This window comes from Perca fluviatilis, chromosome 5 (assembly GCF_010015445.1).
Source record: "Perca fluviatilis chromosome 5, GENO_Pfluv_1.0, whole genome shotgun sequence".
NCBI classification, from domain to species: domain Eukaryota; kingdom Metazoa; phylum Chordata; class Actinopteri; order Perciformes; family Percidae; genus Perca; species Perca fluviatilis.
In genome coordinates this window covers 37,227,040-37,251,481 of record NC_053116.1, presented here as the reverse complement: position 1 = coordinate 37,251,481, position 24,442 = coordinate 37,227,040, and the positions used below count along the sequence as shown (strand labels likewise).

General features: G+C 41.1%; 1 protein-coding gene across 3 annotated transcripts in view; it reads left to right on the top strand.

The window, feature by feature from the left end:
• LOC120559612 (sodium-coupled neutral amino acid transporter 3-like) overlaps positions 1–24,442 on the top strand; it is a 33,508-nt gene that overhangs the window by 2,560 nt on the left and 6,506 nt on the right. For all 3 annotated transcript variants that reach the window (XM_039801458.1, XM_039801459.1, XM_039801460.1), the window contains exons 2-15: positions 4,881–5,008; positions 6,236–6,305; positions 6,530–6,645; positions 8,018–8,091; positions 8,981–9,073; positions 11,230–11,311; positions 12,507–12,589; positions 14,702–14,760; positions 15,363–15,479; positions 17,459–17,538; positions 19,540–19,640; positions 19,811–19,935; positions 21,334–21,478; positions 23,379–23,482. In XM_039801458.1, the coding sequence (XP_039657392.1) occupies positions 4,944–5,008; positions 6,236–6,305; positions 6,530–6,645; positions 8,018–8,091; positions 8,981–9,073; positions 11,230–11,311; positions 12,507–12,589; positions 14,702–14,760; positions 15,363–15,479; positions 17,459–17,538; positions 19,540–19,640; positions 19,811–19,935; positions 21,334–21,478; positions 23,379–23,482 (1,314 nt within the window). In that variant the 5' untranslated portion in view covers positions 4,881–4,943. The remainder of the gene's footprint in view (positions 1–4,880; positions 5,009–6,235; positions 6,306–6,529; positions 6,646–8,017; positions 8,092–8,980; positions 9,074–11,229; positions 11,312–12,506; positions 12,590–14,701; positions 14,761–15,362; positions 15,480–17,458; positions 17,539–19,539; positions 19,641–19,810; positions 19,936–21,333; positions 21,479–23,378; positions 23,483–24,442) is intronic.

Sequence of the window (24,442 nt, the reverse complement as noted above, 5' to 3'; positions counted from 1 at the left end):
ATATCCATTCCAACTTTTGAATACATTTTATTTAACCCTTCAGTTTTTTATGATAGAAAATGTGTGATGTCAAAATAAGGACTGAAAATGTAAAAAAATAAATGAAAAATACGACAAAACTTTGAGCAAAGCAACAAAAACAATGAAAAAAAAGCCACCGGAAGAAAAAGTCATAAACTTTGGAAAAAGCATCCAGAACACACAAAAAAAAAAAAAAACTAAAACATTGAAAAAGTGACAAAATGTTGGAAAAAAACAACAAAATGTCAGATAAAGTGATATCAATTTTGAAATAAAAACCCACAGCAGCTAAAACATTGAGCTAGGGACAACAAGAAGACAACACAAGGGTTAACATTAGAACCATTAAACCCATTAAAAGACCTAAAATACTTACTGAAATACTTTTAGGTTAGGGTTAGGGTTTCCGAAAACATTCGGGGATGAGCCCAAACATCGGGGCGGGGGAGGTTTGTTTTTCTAATTTACGGCAGCTATGTGCACTATTTTTCAAGATATTTGATTTTTTTTTTAAATGCCTTAAAATCTGTACATCAATTGGTAAAAACATGATAGTTGCCAAGGGAAAGAATCACCCTGTAGAGCCTGAATACTCTTTCGTATCTAATTGTCCTACATCTGTTTCCTGAGTGAAAGTGATCTTTTCAATAGTGACACGAACTCCTCTCCCCTGCTTTTAACCTTCCTGTTGTCCTCGGGTCAAATTTGACCCATTTTTTTTTTTAAAGCTACTATATGAGAATTTTTGGGTTTCTTTCAACCAAATTTATCAAAGAAAAATAACGTGGATGGTTCCATAACAGCGCTTTTCACAAGTAAAATAAATGATCGGTTCACTAATTTCATTAAATCTGAGTGATTTATTACATTTTATAGCATTTGAAAAGAAATCGTAAAAGAATGTTGAAAAAATGTCTAAAAAAGCTTCGAAAACGGCAGAAAAAAAACGACCAAAGCATAAAAAAGCGTAAAAATATGCAAGAAAAAAGTGACAAAAATGTTGGAAAAAGTTTTAATTATAAATTTCGACTCAGGAAAACCAAAAGTTGTATGGTCGACGGGAATTCAATTCAATTTCAATTAAATTTTATTTATGGTATCAAATCATAACATAAGTTATCTCAAGACACTTTACAGATAGAGTAGGTCTAGACCACACTCTAATTTACAAAGACCCAACAATTCCAGTAATTCCCCCCAAGAGCAAGCATTTAAGGAAAAACTTTTAGGGAGAAACCTGGGACAGACCCAGGCTCTTGGTAGGCGGTGTCTGCCGGTGCCGGTTGGGGATGTGATGAACAGCGGCAATAATAGTCACAATAAAGATAATGGAACAGTGACCAGAAATAGTAGTTGTAGTAGTTCATCGTTCATGTTACTTTTCTGTTTATATTGAGCGTGCATTAAAACTGCAATACAATTTACAGTCTTTTTAGTTAACATTGATATTCTCATACAGCTCACTTTATACGATTTATTTTTTCTATGTTATATTTGTATATTAAAAATAAAGGAATGCCCTTTCTGCTGCACTGGATGTGGGCACACACATAAATGCATCCAAGAAAAAACAACTTTAATGCACATGTACACACTCGCACTTTATGTTTTTTTTGGTGCTTTTTCTACATTTTTTTGACAGTTTTTTTTTACATTTTCAGCGCTTATTTTAACATCCCATATTGTCAGATTTAAAAAAAACTTTGAAAATGGGTCCAAATTTGACCCGAGGACAACATGAGGGTAAACTCAAGTATGTCTTTGATTTCCTCTCCGTAAAAAATGTGAATGTATTTAGTAATGCCAATGAAGTTCAAAGGGAATGAAGTGAAAATGTCTCTCTGCGTCGGTGAAAATAAACACAAGTAGCGTGCGTCCATGTGACGACTACAAATGTCAATGTCTGCAGAACCAGCCCAGTCATGTTTGAGCAGAGAGGTCATTCTCAGCTGTTATCACGGTCTGTCGCTCCCGAGGCCCACAGGGAGGAGATATCCACAACTGTAGCCGTCCAGCTTCTTATCTGTAGAGCCACGTTGCTTTTCGCTGAGGTTTAGAAAATATTGTGGCCCACAAACACAAACCTAATTCTAATGCACGTGTCAAAGTCAAGGCCCGCAGGCCAAATCCAGCCCTCCTTTTCCTGAAGTTTTTGTCACTTTTTCTGACATTTTGGGCACTTTTTTCTATGATGGCTGAGGAAAAATATTCCTGACTTTTTTTTTAGTGCTGTTGGTGAGAAGACTATAGGAGACATTCAATGACACAGTCAAACTTATTTTACTTTTCTGATAAAATGAAAGCATGCTAATGAACTTCACATCTGGCTCTGGATGTGATTCTCATTTCCCAATGTGGCCCTTAGTGAAACTGAGTTTGACACTCAATTTTGAATTTTGACACTTAAATATTACAATTTAATGTATTCTCAACTCTGGTTTGGTTGTGTTGGCTACTTGTTGTTTTTATTAGCAAAGAGCAAACTATTAAGCTAGTCATTTATAATATTTACTTTATGTTATATAACTTTTGTAAAAGAGTTTTGAAAGCGATATAGTCTATATCCACGACGGTCCACTTCTGGGATTGCTCCATTGTCAACGGAAATTCCGCCAGATTTCACTAATTTTCGTCCGAATGTCCGTTACAAATCCCTTTTTCTTTGTGTTGGCGTTCTAAACTCTGGTGGATTTATGAGGACTATGGTTTGAACGTACTCATGTTCCACCAAAACAAGTTCCTTCCTGAGACCATTTTGCAGAGGCACCGTTACTCCATGTGGCATTTAGCGCCGCCCAAGACGATTGTGATTGGTTTAAAGAAATGCCAATAAACCAGAGCAAGTTTTTCTCCCATTCAAGAATGCTGTGTGGACTAGCCAGACCTTCCTCCGCAGCGCTGCGAAGGAAGGTCTGGCAATGCGAGACTATGAAAGCTAGAACTAAATGGAATTTAAAAATGCAGTTTCCATAATCAGATTCATCAACCTGGAGGCCCAGGGTAAAAATAAATAGTAGGCCGCTATGACATCTCACCTAAGTGGCAATTTCCAGGCCTGAAAAGTGAAGCCAATGCTGAAGCTCCTTAAAGCTGTATTCTCTCTAACTTCCAGCAGGGGGGAGACTCCTTAAAGCTGCGTTCTCTCTAACTTCTAGCAGGGGGGAGACTCCACTGGCTCCAAAAAGAAGTCTGTTTCTATAGAAGTCTATGAGAAAATGAGCCTACTTCTCTCTTGATTTATTACCTCAGTAAACATTTTCATAATGAGTTTATGGTCTCAGTCGCTAGTTCCAAGTCTTCTTCAACACAGCATGATGTTCATTTAGTAAATGATGCTCCCATTTATTTTAAAACAGACGATAAAGCAGGGGATGCTTTAGGACCTGTCAGTCAGGACAGAGGCTTAGCGATGCTAACCATGCTAACACTGGGGACAAAGTTAACTGGAACATTTTGGTCGCCTAAAAATATCTTGGTCAACATTCTGCCAACCAAGCTAGCTAGCGCTAGCATTAGCTGGTAGCTTAAGAGAAAGTCTGCCGTTTTTTCAACCAGCTCTGTGTTCTGCTGTACATGCTGACGAACGGCACCAGTACCCGAAGGTCTGCGCTTACCTGCCGTTAAAACTCCAATCAGAAGAGTTAAAAAACGACATATATACAGTCTATGCAACAACCAACCTTGCCATCCCTGGGGCCATGCTGCTAGCTAGCTGGGCTAAAAATAACCACTAGCAGTCACCCCCCTCCCAAGTATTTGTATTACAATATTTTTAACTGTAATAGCTACAGGCCTACATGACACACATCTAATATTGCAGTTAAAGCTACAGCAGTTGTAACCGGTTTACATTTTGAGGTCAGTGTTATTCAATCAACATCAAATGATTAAATGTGTAATAGGTTTTTATTTGCATTCATCTCTTTTTAATATTTAATATTGCACAAAATCTATCTGGTTACTGAACACTTTAATCAATCTTTAAAGTGCCCATATTATGCTCATTTTCAGGTTCATAAGTGTATTTAGAGGTTATATCAGAATAGGTTTAGTTGTTTTAATTTTCAAAAAACACCATATTTTTGTTGAACTGCACATTGCTGCAGCTCCTCTTTTCACCCTGTGTGTTGAGCTCTCTGTTTTAGCTACAGAGTGAGACATCTCACTTCTGTTCCATCTTTGTTGGGAGTCGCACATGCTCAGTAGCTAGGTAATGACTACTAGCCAGTCAGAAGCAGAGTATGAGGGCGTGCCCTGACAGTACCTAGGTAAGGACTACTAGCCAGTCAGAAGCAGAGTATGAGGGCGTGCCCTGACAGTACCTAGGTAAGGACTACTAGCCAGTCAGAAGCAGAGTATGAGGGCGTGCCCTGACAGTACCTAGGTAAGGACTACTAGCCAGTCAGAAGCAGAGTATGAGGGCGTGCCCTGACAGTACCTAGGTAAGGACTACTAGCCAGTTAGAAGCAGAGTATGAGGGAGTGACCTGACAGTACCTAAGTAAGGACTACTAGCCAGTCAGAAGCAGAGTATGAGGGCGTGCCCTGACAGTACCTAGGTAAGGACTACTAGCCAGTCAGAAGCAGAGTATGAGGGCGTGCCCTGACAGTACCTAGGTAAGGACTACTAGCCAGTCAGAAGCAGAGTATGAGGGCGTGCCCTGACAGTACCTAGGCGAGCATTTTAGGAGATCATCTCTTTTGCATCCGTGACTAGAATAAAAAGAGAGATTGACAGAAAGAAAGCCATGTCGGTGTCCCGGTGTCTTACATCTAAAGAAACTTCCACTGGTTACATATGCAAATATTCTACATAAATTGGTATTAAGCTGCTTGTGTTTTGTTTCTTTTTTTTTTCAGATTTCACCTTTCAAAAACTTCTCTCTCTATCTGACGGAATAAGTCAGCCTATGTCCCTAAAGTATGGAACTGCAGAAGCTATCAATTGGTAATCATCACCTTGATGATGCTGTGCCTGCGGAGGGAGGGTATGTTTCCTATGTGTTTATATTACACTATGTTATATGTGTGCCTATATTATGTGTTTATATCACACTATGTTATATGTGTGCCTATATTATGTGTTTATATCACACTATGTTATATGTGTGCCTATATTATGTGTTTATATCACACTATGTTATATGTGTGCCTATATTATATGTTTATATCACACTATGTTATATGTGTGCCTATATTATGTGTTTATATCACACTATGTTATATGTGTGCCTATACTATATGTTTATATCACACTATGTTATATGTGTGCCTATATTATGTGTTTATATCACACTAGGTTATATGTGTGCCTATATTATATGTTTATATCACACTATGTTATATGTGTGCCTATATTATGTGTTTATATCACACTAGGTTATATGTGTGCCTATATTGTGTTTATATTACACTATGTTATATGTGTGCCTATATTATGTGTTTATATTACACTATGTTATATGTGTGCCTATATTATGTGTTTATATCACACTATGTTATATGTGTGCCTATATTATGTGTTTATATCACACTATGTTATATGTGTGCCTATATTATATGTTTATATCACACTATGTTATATGTGTGCCTATATTATATGTTTGTATTATACTATGTTATATGTGTGCCTATATTATATGTTTATATCACACTATGTTATATGTGTGCCTATATTATATGTTTGTATTATACTATGTTATATGTGTGCCTATGTGTTCCTACATTTACTGACTCGCTAAATGAATTCTCGGTAAATCAAATACGTTCATACTATTTAAACCTCTGAGGAGCATTTTTAGATATCTTCTTGAATTCTCCTTTTAAGGGTATTTGCATTTAACCTGATACTGTGTGTTTCCTATCACAATGTCCAGAACAAACTAAGCTTTCTGTGCAGTGACGCCCCAAATTTGTTCCCGAGCAATGTGTAAAGAGATAATGTGGCTCTAAAGCTAAAAAGTTGTTGACGTTCGCTTTTTGAAAATATCTCAAATCTCTTGTGAAAACATACCTAAACTCTAATTGTTTTGTTGCTTGAAATGAGTTTACAGAAAGTCTTGGGGTTCACGAAAGTAGCGTAATATATGAATAACATAGTAAATAAATGTCTAAAATGACATTTTGCACTTTCGCTTTTTGAGTAGGAGTGTCGTCAAACGTGTCTTTTGTCCTCAGAGGGTTAAAGTTTAGTTTTTTGTGTCTGGACATTGCAGAATCCCAGCAGAGGAGGAAATGTTCCTGCCACACAAGAGCGATGGATCAAAGAGACCTCAGTTCACAGACGTGAGGATGCTCCACATGTTCATTCACAGCACAATGACCAATGAACATTTATTTTTTAACATTACATTTAGCTGACACATTTATCCAAAACAATTTCCAAAAAGAATGGTAATTTAGTTTTTTCAACCTGGACACAGATTGTTTTCAACACTATACACGCTATATGTACATTGTGATGTAATCTGCATCCAAACATGACGTTAATAGTCTTGTGTCTTTTCCAGTTTGAGGGTAAAACCTCTTTTGGGATGTCTGTCTTCAACCTGAGCAATGCCATCATGGGCAGCGGCATTCTGGGTCTGTCCTACGCCATGTCCAACACTGGCATCGTCCTTTTCCTGTAAGCACCAGAAATATACACGCTTTGGTACACCTGAACGTCACATGCACAGCCACACACACATGTTCTGAACTTTAGTGGTTTTCTGAAAATGACAAACTGTAGACAAACAGACATAGGTGTAGATTTTGGGGTAGGATGCAGGGGATAAAAATAAAGCTGTGATTTATGTAGATTTAAATTTTGGAGCTTCTGGCTTTAACAAGGTCTCATTCTCTACATCAGGAGTGTCGAACTCAAATTCACTAAGGGCCACACTCGGAAATAAGAATTACATCAGGGGCCAGGCATGTAGAGTTTATGAACATGCTTTTATTTAATCAAAGTCAAACATATTTGACCGTATTACTGCATGTCTCATATAGCTTTCTCACTTACAGTTATGTCGACATAAAGCCCTTAAAAAAAGTTCTTTAGCCATCAGAGAGTTTTGCGAATGAAGCAAAACAATGATTATATGTTTTACAGCAACCTGTTTCACAGCCTAAATATGATAACTCTCTGCTTCTGGGGGAATTCCTGAGTTTCACAGTCTGCAAATCTGCCAAAATCTGCTTTCAGTGTTGCATAATTACAGTTGTTTTTTTGGTTTCTGCGCACAACCAGGCGGGCCAAAATCTATTGTGAACCTAAATTGATATGCGGGCCGGACCAAACCTTGCGAGGGGCTGGATTTGGCCCGCGGGCCTTGAGTTTGACACGTGTGCTCTACATGATTCCTAAAAAAAAAAAAAAACGATCCCAAGACACATGTAATGCTTTGACAATGAGGAAAGTTTTGTACAATTCAGGAGAATAATTATTTCCTCTACATTAATAAAGACCTTTGTACCCTAAACTGATGCATGCAAATTCCCCAGAATGCAGGAATGGAAATGTGTGTCGCTCAATTTTTATTTATTTTTAGGGAAATACCCTAGTCTGGCTATCCCCAGACCTGCTCTGTATTTTCTACTGCACAAGAGGCCTGATCAACGGGCATAGTTCAAATGACTGTACGCAATTGGATAGTTGTTCATCCAATCAGACCAAAGATCTGGGTGACGTACCAGCCACAGCGGCATCAACGGCTTGCTGCGCTTCGGTGGCCGTCACGTTGAATGTAAAAAGCTGCTCGGTCGCTTCTCTATCGTCATCTTGTTAAACCAGCCAATAGCGCGCCAGGTGGATAAGCCAGTTTGTGATTGGTCCCCGCAAATTTATAACGGAAGCAGGATAGATAAACGTACAGGTTTCCAGCCTGAGCTGCAGGTTCACCCAGTCTAGAAAGACCTCCCAAGTTATAATGTGTCCCCGCCCCAATGTTGAAACCCAACATGTAAGGAGTGACATTAATGACATTACTTACGATACACCCGTTTGTGTTTTACAGGATCCTGCTGACATGTATCGCCGCTCTGTCCTGTTACTCCGTCCATCTGCTGCTCCGCAGTGCTGGGGTTGTGGGTGAGGCTTCATCAAATGTGGAAAATACTGTCAGAAACTTATCAGTCTCAGAGCTTCAACTTTCCAAAAGGCCTTTCTCTATTCAGTCTCTTCATAGCCTGACAAGCCAGACCCACATCCAGATGTTGGGTCTGGGAACTCACCATTGGTCAGGGCTCAATCCGAGGGGCGGGATAAACGGTTGTCTTTCAAATTCCCTCTGCCGTAATAGGATAGCGCTCCAACCAATCAGAGCGACGCTAGTTGATAGAGTAAACTTTTGCCGTAACCGGTCGGCAAAACTCCGAACACATCTTCCTTTTTTAAGAATGACTTCTGTGCCGTTCTTTGTTCTTTTCTCAAAGAAAAGCTGAACTCCAAGTCTTCCAGAAGACCGCTGTTCCCAGCAGCAGCAGCCATAAGCCCCGCCCACCCACTCTATACACGATGTGATTGGCCTGACCAGAGTTTGGTTTTTTCAGCTCGCAAGTCTCCATTGACTTGCAAGCTGAAAAAACCAAAGTGCCTAGACCCCCCCCTGGCTGCAAATAAAATTTGCTGCCGCTAGGGTGCGTCTAGATTTTGTAGGCTAGTCTCTTCAGGCAATTAATTGACAATTGTTTATGATGATATTTTTTGGGGGGAAACCCTCAGATGGGTAAGGTTCTGTAAAAACAAAAAAAGAAAAAAAAAAGCAGATTCAGTTTGCTGCGATGGACTGGCGACCTGTCCAGGGTGTACCCCGCCTTTCGCCCGACGTATGCTGGGATTGGCTCCAGCCCCCCCACGACCCTGTGCGCGGATAAGTGGTTGACGATGGATGGATGGATGGATGGATTCAGTTTGACTATTTCTGTACAGGTGTCAGAATTTCTGCATTTTGATGCCTCGGTTCCTTGTTATTCTTCAGGTATTCGTGCCTACGAGCAGCTCGGCATGAGAGCTTTTGGTCACCCAGGGAAGATCGTAGCAGCTATCGTCATCACGCTACATAACATCGGAGGTAAGACACCGGTTTATTAAATATGGTAATGAGCAGAGGTGGACGGCAGTAAAAAAAATATTCTACTGCAGTAAAAGTACTGTTACTTTGATGAACTTTTTCTTAAGTACAAGTCAAATTACCGGTATAAAAATATACTCAAGTAAAAGTCCAAAGAAGCTGGGATTTATTTCCAACAGTACAACGTAGACTTGATATGGGAGAGAGAGAGGGGGGAATGACATGCAACAAAGGGCCGCAGGTCGGAGTTGAATCCGCGGCTGCTGCGTCGAGGACTAAGCCTCTTTAAACGTTCATTATACTCGCCGTTCCCGACCTGTTGCGCGACAGTGTGACATCACGGGAGCGCCGTAACGGTTTATACTTGCGCGCGGTGTTCGCAACACTAGTTGCAGTCTTCTCCTGAACAGAGGTGGCGCTAACGAGGAAAGGCGACCGACCTTTGCCATTTCTACGAGACTAGAAGAAGAAGAAAAAGGTAAACAACGGCAGAACTGGCAGCAGCGTTGACGTCAAAGCACTTTGAATACTTCATACGATTCAATGACCTACTTGGTCGGATCGAGCCTTTCATTCACCAGAAAAGAACTCATCTTAACCCAGTAAGTTTACAAGAGAGACTTGCCCTCGAACTCGTCCAGGCTTCCTGTTTCTGCTTTGTTGCGCGCCGCTGAAAAAAATGGCGCGCCAGCGAGATCTACAGTACAGGCCAAAAGTTTGGACACACCTTCTCATTCAATGTGTTTCCTTTTTATTTTCATGACTATTTACATTGTAGATTCTCACTGAAGGCATCAAAACTATGAATGAACACATATGGAATTATGTACTTAACAAAAAAGTGTGAAATAACTGAAAACATGTCTTATATTTTAGATTCTTCAGATTACCCTTTGCTTTTTTATTAATAAGGGAAAAACTTCCACTAATTAACCCTGACAAAGCACACCTGTGAAGATAAAACCATTTCAGGTGACTACCTCATGAAGCTCATTGAGAGAACACCAAGGGTTTGCAGAGTTATCAAAAAAAAGCAAAGGGTGGCTACTTTGAAGAATCTAAAATATAAGACATGTTTTCAGTTATTTCACACTTTTGTTAAGTACATAATTCCATTCATGAAAATAAAGAAACACATTGAATGAGAAGGTGTGTCCAAACTTGTGGCCTGTACTGTACGTCATTTGGACATCACACTGTCGCACAACAGGTCGGGAACGGCGACTGTAAAAAGGCCTTTACATGGGCGCGCGCTCTACCAGGTGAGCTACCCAGACGCCCGTAATTTCTAATTTATACTTATTTAATTAAACTGCAGTCTTTTTTTGCGATTTTGATGAGGGCACAAAGCCGTATCGCTGTGATTCTTTGCCAAAGCGATGGCGCAAAACAACATTAGAGCCCTTTTTTATTTAGCCTACTTTTGTTTACTCAATACCGGACGATCCACTGGGACTGTAATTTCCACTGGGGACAGGGGGGACATGCGCCCACCACTTTTCAAAATCCCTTTTGTGTAAACATTTTTGACTCTATAAAATGGTTATTTCAAGTCTTGGCGATCGCCCCGATATTAAACTATAAAGAACACAGAAGAAGAAGACATTGTTTTCTTATACATAGTTTAGTACTAGTCTTTCTGGCAGACTTTATCATTATGATCACCTTCATTATTTCCTGGATTTTTGTATCACCATAGTCTGTAGAAATGAATGTAGAAATGCAGGATTCAAATAGAAAACATTTTTCTGGCGGAGGACCCCCCAGACACCCTGTTTTTGTGTCCCACCCACTTTCACTCCCAAAATTACACCTTTGGATGGATGTGATTTCAAATGTAGCTAAGTACAATACTTCAAAAAACATACTTAGGCTACGTAAAAGTAAAATTAAAGATTTCAAAACTACGTTAAAAAGTAGAAGTTCACAAAACCACGACTCAATTACAGGAACGTGAGTAATTGTAAATCCTTAATTTCCACCTCTGGTAACGGAGATGTTTATGTCATATGACTATAGGTTGTAATAATACATCTTGCCAAGAGAAGCAAATGTGCCAGAACATCACTGTTTTGAGGGAACATGTAAAAACATGTGGCCATGGAAACTTAATAACCGCTCTTTCTTCAGGCTGTCTATGTTTTCCTCCCCTGCAGCCATGTCCAGCTACCTGTTCATAGTCAAATCGGAGTTACCGCTGGTCATCCAAGCCTTTCTGGGCCAGACATCCAGCTCTGAGTGAGTACTACTGCTACCAACTAGGAATCAACAATACGCACGGCGCCACTGTTATTGCTCGTTTCAGTATTGCTATCTTGAGGCAGTGGGAAGTGATCGCACCATTGACCAACAAAAACCTGGTCTAAAGTCAATAACGCAGCATTTCATTGTTATTTTAACAGTAAATTAGTAAAATGCTCCTAGGCTCGTGCACAGCGCACGCACACTATGCTTGTTACACACACAGGGACGCACAGCAGCACACACACATGCAGAAGATTACAAATAATAATATTACAATGTGAAATAGTATTATGGCGTTTTGGGGGCATAGTGCTCGCCGTATATATTATCTGCCCGTGTGCTTTCACTTCACGCACGAGCAGATCAGTTTCTTCTCTCCTTCCTGCTCAGCAAATCCTCCATCATAACAGCAATGCTCCAAGGTCCAAACGCGCCTGGCTTTTAAAGGGAATGGGAGATGATCTCTGATTGGTTGGTTGCATGTTACGCCCCAAAACACACCTCTGATTAATGAAGACACTAAGTACAACCCTTTAGAACCAGGCGCCCGGCGCACGGACCCTTTTTTCCGCCATTAAACTAGCAGAAGTGGACTTGGACACGCCCTAAACACTACCTGCACCGGGCGCTGCACGCTTTACGCTTAGATGGTTAAACCAGGGCCTGGATGTGCCACTGAAGAACTCTCATAGAAATGAACGGGGCTCCGCCTGGAACGCTGTATCCAGTTCTTATAATACATCTTTGTTTTTTTACACCATAACGATGCAGAAAAGGCACAAATTGTTGCACAAAAATTCACAAGAATGCAGGAAATGAAGTGTGTGTGTGTGTGTGTGTGTGTGCGTCTGTGCATGTGTGTGTCTGTTTTTGTATGTGTCTATGTGTCTGTGCATGTGTGTGTCTGTTTTTGTGTGTGTCTATGTGTCTGTGCATGTGTTTGTGCGTGTGTGTCTGTGTGTCTATGTGTCTGTGCATGTGTGTGTGTTTGCGTATGTGTGTGTGTGCGTGTGTCTGTGTATGTGTGTATGCGCGTGTCTGTTTTTGTGTCTGTGTGTCTGTGCGTCTGTGTGTGTGTTTCTGTGTCTGTTTTTGTGTGTTTGTATGTGTGCGTCTGTGTGTGTCTGTTTTTTTGTGTGTGTGTGTGTGTGTGTGTGTGTATGTGTGTGTGTGTGTCTTCTGCACCTAGCGACTGGTTCATGAATGGAAACTACCTCATCATCATCGTCACTCTGGGCATCATCCTCCCCCTGGCTCTGATGAAACACCTGGGTAAGCCACTTCACCTCCAAGTTACCGTACTACTCAACAACTCCTCGGAGGAACACTGCTGACAGGAACTTTTTGCTGACGTTTTTAGGACTTTATGTGGACCAAATTGTATGTGAAAAAGGCTATATGAGACATGCAATAATATACGGTAGTCAAATACATATTAAAAAAACATGTCAATAAAGTATACATGTCTGGCCCTTGATGTGGTTCTCATTTTCCAATGTGGCCCTTAAAGAAGTTGAGTTTGACACTCCTTTACAAATACACACCCTTTTGGAAGAACTTAAAGCTTTAGTGCGCCACTGTTTTATATTAAGGTGCAGACTGATCTCATGAAGTGGCGTATATGTACGACACGCCAATTCGTATGCCCATTATCGGTGTGTTATGAAGACGCACAATCGCTTTTTAGCGTGTTTATCCAAGTCGTTTGGCTTCCACTGACTTACGTTACCTTGTGACTGCGTGTGAATTGGCGCCGTAGCGAGTCGTATGAAAGGGCGAAAATCCGCGTAGGGAGGTTGGTCGGGGGGGAGGAGGATGGGTCAAACACAGGACCCTCACCCAGGAGACCGGGGGATCAGGTCCCACGTTTCACGTTTCTTTTGTGTCACGCGCGTGATATTTTGTTTCCACGTTCTTCTTTTCCTAATCCCAACCTGCGTGTGACGTTTCCGAAAACCAATAGTAGCCTCACGATAACACATAGCCTCGCGGTAACACGCCACGTGGCTTTAGAAAGTGGCGTGTATGTTTACGCTGTGACGTTGCAGACCTCGCCCACTGTATACAGCGTAGACATACAGTACAGGCCAAAAGTTTGGACACACCTTCTCATTCAGTGCGTTTCTTTTTTATTTTCATGACTATTTACATTGTAGATTCTCACTGAAGGCATCAAAACTATGAATGAACACATATGGAATTATGTACTTAACAAAAAAGTGTGAAATAACTGAAAACATGTCTTATATTTTAGATTCTTCAAAGTAGCCACCCTTTGCTTTTTTATTAATAAGGGACAAAATTCCACTAATTAACCCTGACAAAGCACACCTGTGAAGGTAAAACCATTTCAGGTGACTACCTCATGAAGCTCATTGGGAGAACACCAAGGGTTTGCAGAGTTATCAAAAAAAACAAAGGGTGGCTACTTTGAAGAATCTAAAATATAAGACATGTTTTCAGTTATTTCACACTTTTTTGTTAAGTACATAATTCCATATGTGTTCATTCATAGTTTTGATGCCTTCAGTGAGAATCTACAATGTAAATAGTCATGAAAATAAAGAAACACATTGAATGAGAAGGTGTGTCCAAACTTTTGGCCTGTACTGTACGCGCGGCTAGCTCAAAATGCGTACAGATAACACGCAACTTAGCTTTAGGAAAGTGGCGTGTATGTTTACACGAAGTCATGATGCCATGTTGCTCGGTGAATGTATGAACGAGTAGATAGTGGTTGAAAATGTATGAATTTGTGTCAAATTTTGAAAATTCCGTCCCATTCACTTCGAATCGAGAAAATCTCCCCCGAAAACCTTGAATATTTCGGAAATTATGAAAGTTATGGAAATTTTGTATAGAAGCAGGAATGTCCTAATGGTGCTGAACGTTTTGATGTTTGAATGAAGTTTCTATGTTGAAAAATGTGGAAGGAGTTAATGTGCAAAGAAAGGGTACGGAAAAATAATCCCAAATACGTAGAAGAACATAGGTACAAGATGATTACCTCTTCTCAAGAGTCCATCGTGTCTTTTTATTCCTCCGTGTCCTCCTTGGCTACTAGCAACTGTGTGGAGGAGGGGAGGGGGTGGGTATGTGATCACGAAAGGCTTGCTTCATGTGGACGCGCCGACAGTTTTGTTATTACTTAGAATTCCTCATGGGGGCGACAGAAACTACACACAATAGCTTTAAATTCTCTGTTTCCTTATTATATGGTGAATTATTACAACCTTCAAAAAGCCATATAGGAGACAAAAATATGATTCAGAGAAGCAAAAGGAAATTCAAACAGCACTTTCATAACATCAACACAATAACACTTACCTATAGTATGTGTATTTCTTCATGTGTGTCTGAATGTTGTCATCTTGCGTTCTGCAGGCTATCTTGGTTACACCAGCGGCTTCTCTCTCTCCTGCATGGTCTTCTTCCTCTCTGCGGTAAGTCACAGTGTATTACTTTAATGTCAAGTCTCGCATTGCCAGATCTCCACAGCGCTGTAGAGTAAGGTTTGGCTACGCCACAGATGCATCCTGGGATAGGAGAAAAAAATCGCTCTGGGTTGTTTGCTTTTGCTTGAACCAATTACAATCTTCTTCTAAGCTCCGGACGGAGCGACGGTGGCTCTGCTAAATAGTCTCAGGAAGGAACTGGTTATAATGGAACATTTGCACCATGCAAAAGAAAACTCCACATACAATATTAAATGAAGTTAACTGTTGACACGATACAGTACCGTGAACCATTTAAATGAGCTGATACATGGTTAAACCTCATTGGCTCTTACCAGTGTATCTCTGTGTGTACTTCGTCCACAGTACTTCCACCAATCAGTCCCAAAACCTCCCAGTTAGAGAGGAAACACCCTAAACATATTCTTTGTAAATCTTTACAATCATTCCCAGAAAGAACCGAGCAGGCCTGCCTTGTTTCATGATCAAAATTTTCTTAAAAACTTGACATTTTCAGGGTGTAGCTCGCTAGCTCGAAGTTCGAAGTTTGTCGGGGTTCCAAGTCCAACTCTGTTCCTCTGTCACATCAGGTCATCTACAAGAAATTCAACATTGCTTGCCCTCTGGAAGTGTTTGGCAACTACTCTGTGACCACCGACGTCTCAGAGGACACATGCGCTGTCAAATACCTCACCATCAACCAAGAGGTACACACACACACACACACACACACACACACACACACAGACAGACAGCCACACACACACACACACACACACACACACACACACAAACACACACACACACACACACGAACCACGGACACACACAGACAGACACACACACACAAAACACACACAGACATACACACACACACAGACATACACATAAACACACACAGAGACACACACACACAGACACACACAGACACGCACACACACACATAGACACACACACGCACACACAGACACACACAGACACACACACGCACACTCATACAGACACGGACACCCACAGACAGACACACACACACATAAACACACACAGACATACACACACACACAGACATACACATAAACACACACAGAGACACAGAGACACACACACACAGACACACACAGACACGCACACACACACATAGACACACACAGACACACACACACACACACACACACACACACACACACACACACACACACACACACACACAGACATACACATAAACACACACAGAGACACAGAGACACACACAGACACACACACACACACACACAGACATACACATAAACACACACAGAGACACAGAGACACACACACACAGACACGCACACACACACATAGACACACACAGACACACACAGACACACACACACACACACACACAGACAGACACACACACACACACACACACACACTCGTGCATCTGAACTGTTCATCAATGATTTGAACGTTAACGATCTGTCCGAAGGCTGCAACTAACGAGTATTTTCATTTTCGATGAATCTGTCGATTACTTTCGAGTTTCAATATGATTTAAAATTTAAACCAGGGAATCCTTGATCACAGTCTTGAACAATTACACCAATAACCCAAATACCGCCTATAACTGGAAAGCCCAAGATGACGTCCTCAGATGTCTTGATTTGTCCACAAACTCAAACATTCTCATTTCCAACCTTTGCAAAGTGAAGCGATGTGGTTCCTTAACAACAAAAAAACACAATTTCTCAGAGTTTTTCTCTTGTAAATCTGTGACTCAGATGTCAACGAATCTTTGATTTTCTTTCTCATAAATGTACAACTTTAAGCTTTATCTCTGAATATTACTCCCCTCCCCTGGCTCTGTATTTTCTTCCTACAATGCCCCTAATACGCTATCGTGCATATTAACACTTATTTGAGAAAATAATGATTAATCGACAAAGAAAATAATCGTTACTTGCAGCCCCGATTGCTCGTTTTTTTTCCCCAAGCAAACCCAACGGACCCAGGCACTCAAAGATATTCAGTTTACTGTCACAGAGAAGTAAAGAAACTGGAAAATATTCACATTTAAAGGGGTGATAGAATGATTATATAGGGTATTTCACACTGTTCCTTAATGTCTCCTAATGGGGTATGTAACATTGGTTGGGCTGAAAATGTCCTACGTGATATTTTTTTTGGCCCTTATGTATCCCTGTGTAATGGCTGTATTTGGAACGGCAGCTTTTCTTCCAAATATGGTATGCTCATGAATATTTAGATGAGCTGCGCGCTGACTCAGGTCAGTGGTGTAGCCTATGTATGAGATTTGCAGAGGAAAGAGGTGTCAATGGGATTTTGAGCTTCTATGTATGTCCTATTTACCCTCCAAACTGTCGTTATTTAACTATGACAAGGTAAAATCGGTTTTGCATTCTATCACCCCTTTAACAAGCTGACATCAGAGAAGTTTTACTGTTTTTCTCCATAAAAACTGACTCAAACCGATTATCGGTTATCAAAATAGTTGGCGATTAATTCAATAGTCGACAACTACTGGATGAATCTGTGCAGCTCTAGTCTGTTCGGAGGGCTGCGGCGTGCTCTGAACACATGTATGGTCAGGAACTATTTGTGGGTGCATCATATTACACATAGCTGGACACGTGGAGTTCACGAGCTTCCTGGAAACCACTCAGTCACTCTGTTACTTGATTTGCAGACGGCGTATACCATCCCCATCCTGGCATTTGCTTTCGTATGTCACCCCGAAGTGCTTCCCATCTACACTGAACTGACCAAGTAAGACGTACACATTCTTACATTCTTCACATACAGTACACGTGTGATGGGATTTAGTTTTTGATTGATCTCGAACAATCAGTGCACTGGAAGAACAGGCAGTGTAGGAGGGTGTTCAGGGTTGTCTTTGATGCATACATTGATGGGCGCACTTTTTGTTTCAACATGGGGGCAAACATTATGAGCGAACCCCATAATATTTGGAGCGTCAAACGGTTCATTTCCTGCATTCTGGTGAATTCAATTTAATCTAAATTTATATTGATATTGATATGGAATCTAATTTCATTATTCTCCTGTATTGCTCAAAACTTTCTGCATATTCAAAACATCTACTGTGATTCGGGATGTGTTTTTTTCTTTTAGGAATCATTTACATCTTGTTAACCTTGTTAAAACCATATAAGTTTAAATCTACATAAAAGACATTGTCAAAAGTCAAAATCACAAGAAATCATATCTGTATTTTCACGCAGGGAACAATTAGACAATTATCATTACATTACAAGTCATTTAGCTGACACTTTTATCCAAAGCGACTTCCAATTAAGTGCTTTTAACCCTGAAGGTGCAAACTCCAGACAACAAGTAGTAAGTACAAGTACATTAGCTTTTGATATATGCAAAACTACAAAGAGCCATATGAAAGTGCAGCTTTAGGAATATTTATATATAAATATAGGTATACATGCAGTTTAGTGTCCCAAATTCCCCTATATATATATATATAGTTTAGTGTCAGTCAGAATACATGTATTTTTAGCCTTCGGCGGAAGATGTGTAGGCTTTCGGCCGTCCTGATGTCAATGGGGAGCTCGTTCTACCATTTGGGAGCAAGGACAGTGAACAGATGGGAATTCGTTGAGTGATTAGTTCTCCCTCGCTGTTAGGGGGCAGCAAGCAGGTTGGCTGATGCAGAGCGAAGTGAGCGGGTTGGGGTATAGGGTTTGACCGTGTCCAGGATGTAAGCTGGGCCTGATCCGTTCATGGCCCTGTATGCAAGTACTAGTGTCTTGAACCGGATGCGGGCAGCAACTGGTAATCAGTGAAGAGAGCGGAGGAGCGGTGTAGTGTGAGAGAACTTGGGGAGGTAGAAGACCAATCCCCTGCATCCCCCCCGAAATCTACACCTATGCACACAGTACTAGTCCTCCCCCAGTTTTAGGACATCTAGAACTTCAATTACTGTAATCTCATTAATAACGCGTGCCCTAGCAATGATATTTTCCCCACCAATCGGAGGGCTTTTGCTGTTTTTATCATTGTTTGTCTGCCATTTCTTTTAAAAGTACTATATCAATAAAGTGTATTAGGATTATCAGAATCAGAAAAGGATTTATTGCCAAGTTCATACCACTTACAAAGAATTTGTCTTGGTTATTGGTGCCTGCATAAACATAATAAACATTAGTATGAAATAATCAAACAATATATACAGAAACAAATACGTACATGTGATTGTTTAACATTTACGAACAAAAGAGGCTGTATGGATTAGTGCAGGATGTGCAAAAATGTTGAGGGCTGTGCAAAAGTTCAGGATATAGAGAATGTGCAGAGGACAGGTTTATAGTCCAGTAGTATTATTAAAATGTATAACCTGGACATTTGATTACAGCCTGTCCAAATGTCTCTAAAAATATTCTGAAACTAAACTTTAGCAATAGCTATTCTCTTGAGTACTGCAGGGCTGCACAACATATCGTTTTTTTTAACATCATTGCCATATCAACTGGCGCAATAAACATATCGCGAAAAACAATTTTTTTTGTGTTAGTTGAAAGAAAGTATCAGTAGAAAACTACACTTTAAATGTAACTGTCATTCTTTTTGTGGTGCTGCCTTTTATATTTAATTCAATGTTCAATTTGTTCAATAAAAGAATGTTGTAAAAGGATTTGTTTTAAATTCAACAGATCACATATTTCCCTCATATCGTGCAGTCCAAGTGTACTGTATTGCTAAAAAAAAAAAAACATCTGCTATCTTTTCCTGCTAAAGCCCAACCAAGAGAAGAATGCAGAATATTGGGAACGTTTCCATCCTGGGCATGTTCAGCATGTACTTCCTCACCGCCACATTCGGCTATCTGACCTTCTACGGTGAGCGCAACGTCTCTTTGAGTCCGCTGCAGAACTCTATCTAATGATAGTGAGGCATCACAGGTTATATCTGTGTGTGTGTGTGTGTGTGTGTGTGTGTGTGTGTGTGTGTGTGTGTGTGTGTGTGTGTGTGTGTGTGTGTGTGTGTGTGTGTGTGTGTGTGTGTGTAGGGAACACTGAGGCAGAGCTGCTCCATACCTACAGTAAGGTGGACCCCCTGGACACTCTGATCCTGTGTGTTCGCCTGGCTGTCCTGGTGGCAGTCACTCTGACTGTACCCGTGGTCTTGTTTCCTGTAAGAACATGTCTCACACACACACACACACACACACACACACACACACACACACACACACACACACGTAAAGTGGGAAGGATTCAGTAAATAAGTGTCCAGTACCAACCATAAACTGTAAAAATAGTGGACGTAGCATCCATGATGCAGCCATTGGTTTATGGACTGCCGTTAAGAAGCCTCGAGTTTGGCGATTTAGCCGTCGCCATCTTGATTTTTTGCAACTGCATGTGACAATTATTGTAGAGAGGGTGGAGCTGGGGATGATGAGGCGGCCAAGATAGAGCGGTGTACCCTTCTGAAGCGAGTCCTCCAGCGGAGATTTACGGGGTACCGGCGCCATTCATCTGCATGTACGACAGAACAGAAAATCTGCAGACCTTCCCTCAAGTTACCAGCTAACGCTAGCGGTAGCTAGTTAGCTTGGTTGGCAGAAAGCTGAATTTCTAGGTGATCAAAATGTTCCAGTTAACTTTACTAAAGTGAAAATACAGTGAGAGAGTCAAAGTATAAGAAGAAAACACGGACAACACCCAGAAACAAGTTGAGGTCTATTTTAATGTCCCCAGTGTTAGCATGGTTAGCATCGCTAACCCTCTGTCCTGACTGACAGGTCCTAAAGCATCCCCTGCTTTATCGTCTGTTTTAAAATAAATGGGAGCATCATTTACTAAATGAACATCATGCTGTGTTGAAGAAGAATTGAAACTAGCGACTGAGACCATAAACTCATTATGAAAATGTTTACTGAGGTAATAAATCAAGAAGTTAGAGAGAATGCAGCTTTAAGGAGTCTCCCCCCTGCTGGAAGTTAGAGAGAATGCAGCTTTAAGGAGTCTCCCCCCTGCTGGAAGTTAGAGAGAATGCAGCTTTAAGGAGTCTCCCCCCTGCTGGAAGTTAGAGAGAACGCAGCTTTAAGGAGTCTCCCCCCTGCTGGAAGTTAGAGAGAATGCAGCTTTAAGGTGTCTCCCCCCTGCTGGAAGTTAGAGAGAACGCAGCTTTAAGGAGTCTCCCCCCTGCTGGAAGTTAGAGAGAATGCAGCTTTAAGGAGTCTCCCCCCTGCTGGAAGTTAGAGAGAACGCAGCTTTAAGGAGCTTCAGCATCGGCTTCACTTTTCAGGCCTGGAAGTTGCCACCTAGGTGAGATGTCATAGCGGCCTACTGTTTATTTTTACCCTGGGCCTCCAGGTGGATGAATACAGCCCTTGTGTTCGACAGCATTTTAACAAATCTAAATGCAGTATGGAATCTGATTATGGAAACTGCTTCACTTTTCAGACAGGGAAGTTGCCGCTTGCACAGTGGATGATTTTTAACACACAGTTCTTCAGCATTTACGTGTTGTATGTCACACTGACTGTCTGAAAACTGAGCAGCATTTATGTGTCATTATTGTCAGATCCGGCGGGCCCTCCTGCAGCTGCTGTTTCCAGGGAAAGCCTTCCACTGGCTGCGTCACATCGCCATCGCCTTGTGTCTGCTGTTTGTTGTCAACCTGCTGGTCATCCTCGTTCCTAACATCCGAGACATCTTCGGCATTACAGGTGGGACATTAGACTTGGAAGCATGACGAAAGCCTGAATGAAAAGGGCTGTTTGTAAAAAGAAAGAAAGTTCTAGTGAAGTGGCCGGGTTGGTTCAGTGGGTGGAGCGGGCGCACATATACTTAGAGGTTTATGCCTCGACGCAGATGTCCAGGGTCCAAATCCGACCTGTGACGATTTCCTGCATGTCTTCCCCTCTCTCTCTCTCTCCCCTTTCTCACCTAACTGTCCTGTCAAATAAAGGCAGAAAAGCCCAAACAAATAATCAAAAAAAACAAAATTAGTTCTGTTAGTTCGCATACAAGCACTGAGTAGTTTTGGATACAGAGTAGAGCAAAAAAACACTCTGGGTTGTTCGCATTTCTTTAAACCTATCACAATCATCTTGGGCGGCACTAAGCTCTGGACGCAAAAGAAAACGCCCCATACAATATTAAATGAAGTTAACTGTTGACTCAATACAGTACCGTGAGCTATTTAAATGAGCTGATACATGGTTAAACATCATTGGCTCTTACCAGTGTATCTCCGTGTGGACTTCCTCCACAACAATCCCACCAATCAGTCCCAAAACGTTCCAGTTAGAGAGGAAATGCCCTAAACATATTCTTTGTAAATCTTTACAATCATTCCCCGAAAGAACCAAGCAGGCCTGCCTTGTTTCATCATCCAAATTTTCTTCAAAACTTCACATTTTCAGCGTGTAGCTCGCTAGCTCAAAGTTAGTTGTTTGTTGATGGGACGGATTTTGAGAAATGCAACACACAGAGATCGGAAGATGAGGGACATCCGGCAATTATCCTGGAAATATACTTCCGTTGATCCAGACTAGTCCCACAGCAATGACTATCTACAGTTTGCAAACAGAAGCTTAATAATAGCTCCGATAAGCTAGACTAAGTAAGGCCGTGGGAGCAAAACCCCCTGAGCGTACTGACTTGAGCAATGGTGTATGTTATTGCTGATGAGTTCAACTCTTCATTTGTAAGCTTCGGATTGTGCTATTTCTTTAAAGAAGTGATGTAGTCTCCCTGTGAATAAAAATACCTACATGTATAGAGAGCCAAAGTCACGTCCTTCTACTTCCGCTCCATGGGACCTATCATTAGAAAAAATATGAACGGGATTCAATGGAGAAAGACCAATTATTTTTTGGTCCGGTTTGAATTAAGCCATGAATTACACATATGATGTTCATCAGTTTAATCGATAATTTCGCAAGTCAAAAAGTCTCAGTTTGTTTGTTAAACTGTTGAAGTATAAGACTGTGAAAATACATCATTAGAAAGACTACAAACTTCAAAGTCTCATGGATGACGTCTCGCTGAAACTACGATGTCTGTGTGTATCGTAGCAGGATGTAACATTACTCAAATAAGCAGAGGACCTTACTTGTATTTTTTGCTTATCTGCTTAAAACATTTCACTGGATAAAACACAGCAGGTGAGATAACGTTACATGTGTTGTGGAACAGAGCTAAGCTAGCTAGCGAGCAAGTAGAGCATCAAGCTAGGTGACGTAAGTTGTGCGAGACGAGAGATGTAGTCCACTGAGCGGTTTCACACTGAACTAAGTGGTCATATGACAAACCTACGGCTAACTGAGACTGTCTTCGGTTATCTTTTAAATTGACAAACATCATATTTGTAATCTAAGGCTCAATTCAAAACGGGATCAAAAAGTTATTTGCCTCTCCCCGTTCACATTTTTTCCGAATAAAGGTCCCATGAGGTCCACCGGAAGGGGAGGGACTTCGCCTCCCTATTCGATAAATGCAGCACACAGATGGCCACAGTACTGGATTTCATTCTGTGGTCTTATCCGTTACAACCAACAGCTTTCTCTGAGATAAATTCAGTTTTTACAATGAAATGATTTATTGTGCCTCCCCTGTGTCTAGGGGCAACCACTGCTCCCAGTCTGATCTTCATCCTTCCTGGACTGTTCTACATTCGCATCGTCCCCACCGACCAGGAGCCCATGACCTCCAGACCAAAGATCCAGGTAGGTTCACAGCTCTCCCTCACACAACAACACAGTTAAAGGAAACCGGTGTTTTTTCAAACTGGACCCTATTTTCCCACGCATTTGTGTCTAACGGTAGGGTTCCACACAGCGAAATACCTCGCGAATTTCGGCCAACGAAAGTTTGCCTTGGTTGCGAAAACAACACGCAAGTCCACAACATTTTTTTAAATGTCCCGGGCTGTCAGAAGACAGAGGGCGGTAAAAATGCACAGAAGCAAACCATCGGTAAAATGTTAGCTCATAAATGCTCTGGTAACCTGGCTATGTAGCCTAGCTGCCTTACTATGCTTACAATGAAATGCAATGTCCGAACACGCAAGCTGTATACCTGTCGGCTAGCTGAATCATTTTGAGTGTTTAAACTATCTCCAGTGGTGTGTTCGCCCTGTTTAAGTTTGTGCGACATATAAACAACAATCCGTGTTGCTACAAGCGTCAATGTTTGCCAACAAAACATGTAATGAAACAAATGCACAAGTAGCCTAGCTAGCTAGCTGCCTGGCTAGGCTTTACAATGAAATCCAATGTCCGAACATGCTAGCGATTAGCCTGTCGGCTAGCTGAAAAGTTTGAGTGTTTAAACTAACATATACAGTGATCTATTTAGTGGTGTATGTGCCCTAAATAAGTTTGTGTGTCATATAAAACAAAATTTGTGTGGATAGAAGTACCGATGTTCGTGTTGAAACATTTTAATCACATCAAAATGTTCATGATACGGCGCCGATAACCTCTGCCATCTTTGTCAGACTTTTTTTGTAACTCCCGCCTCCAAACACAAACACACGGACCTGATTGGTTCTTGAGTGGTCCTCATTTGAATAAAGTTAAACTTTCGTCAACTTTATTTCGCATCCCCTCAGCGATTCGCTCTCATCTCGCTCAATCAGGGCGAATTTCGTCTCCATTCAACCTCAATGAGAGCAAAGCGAAATT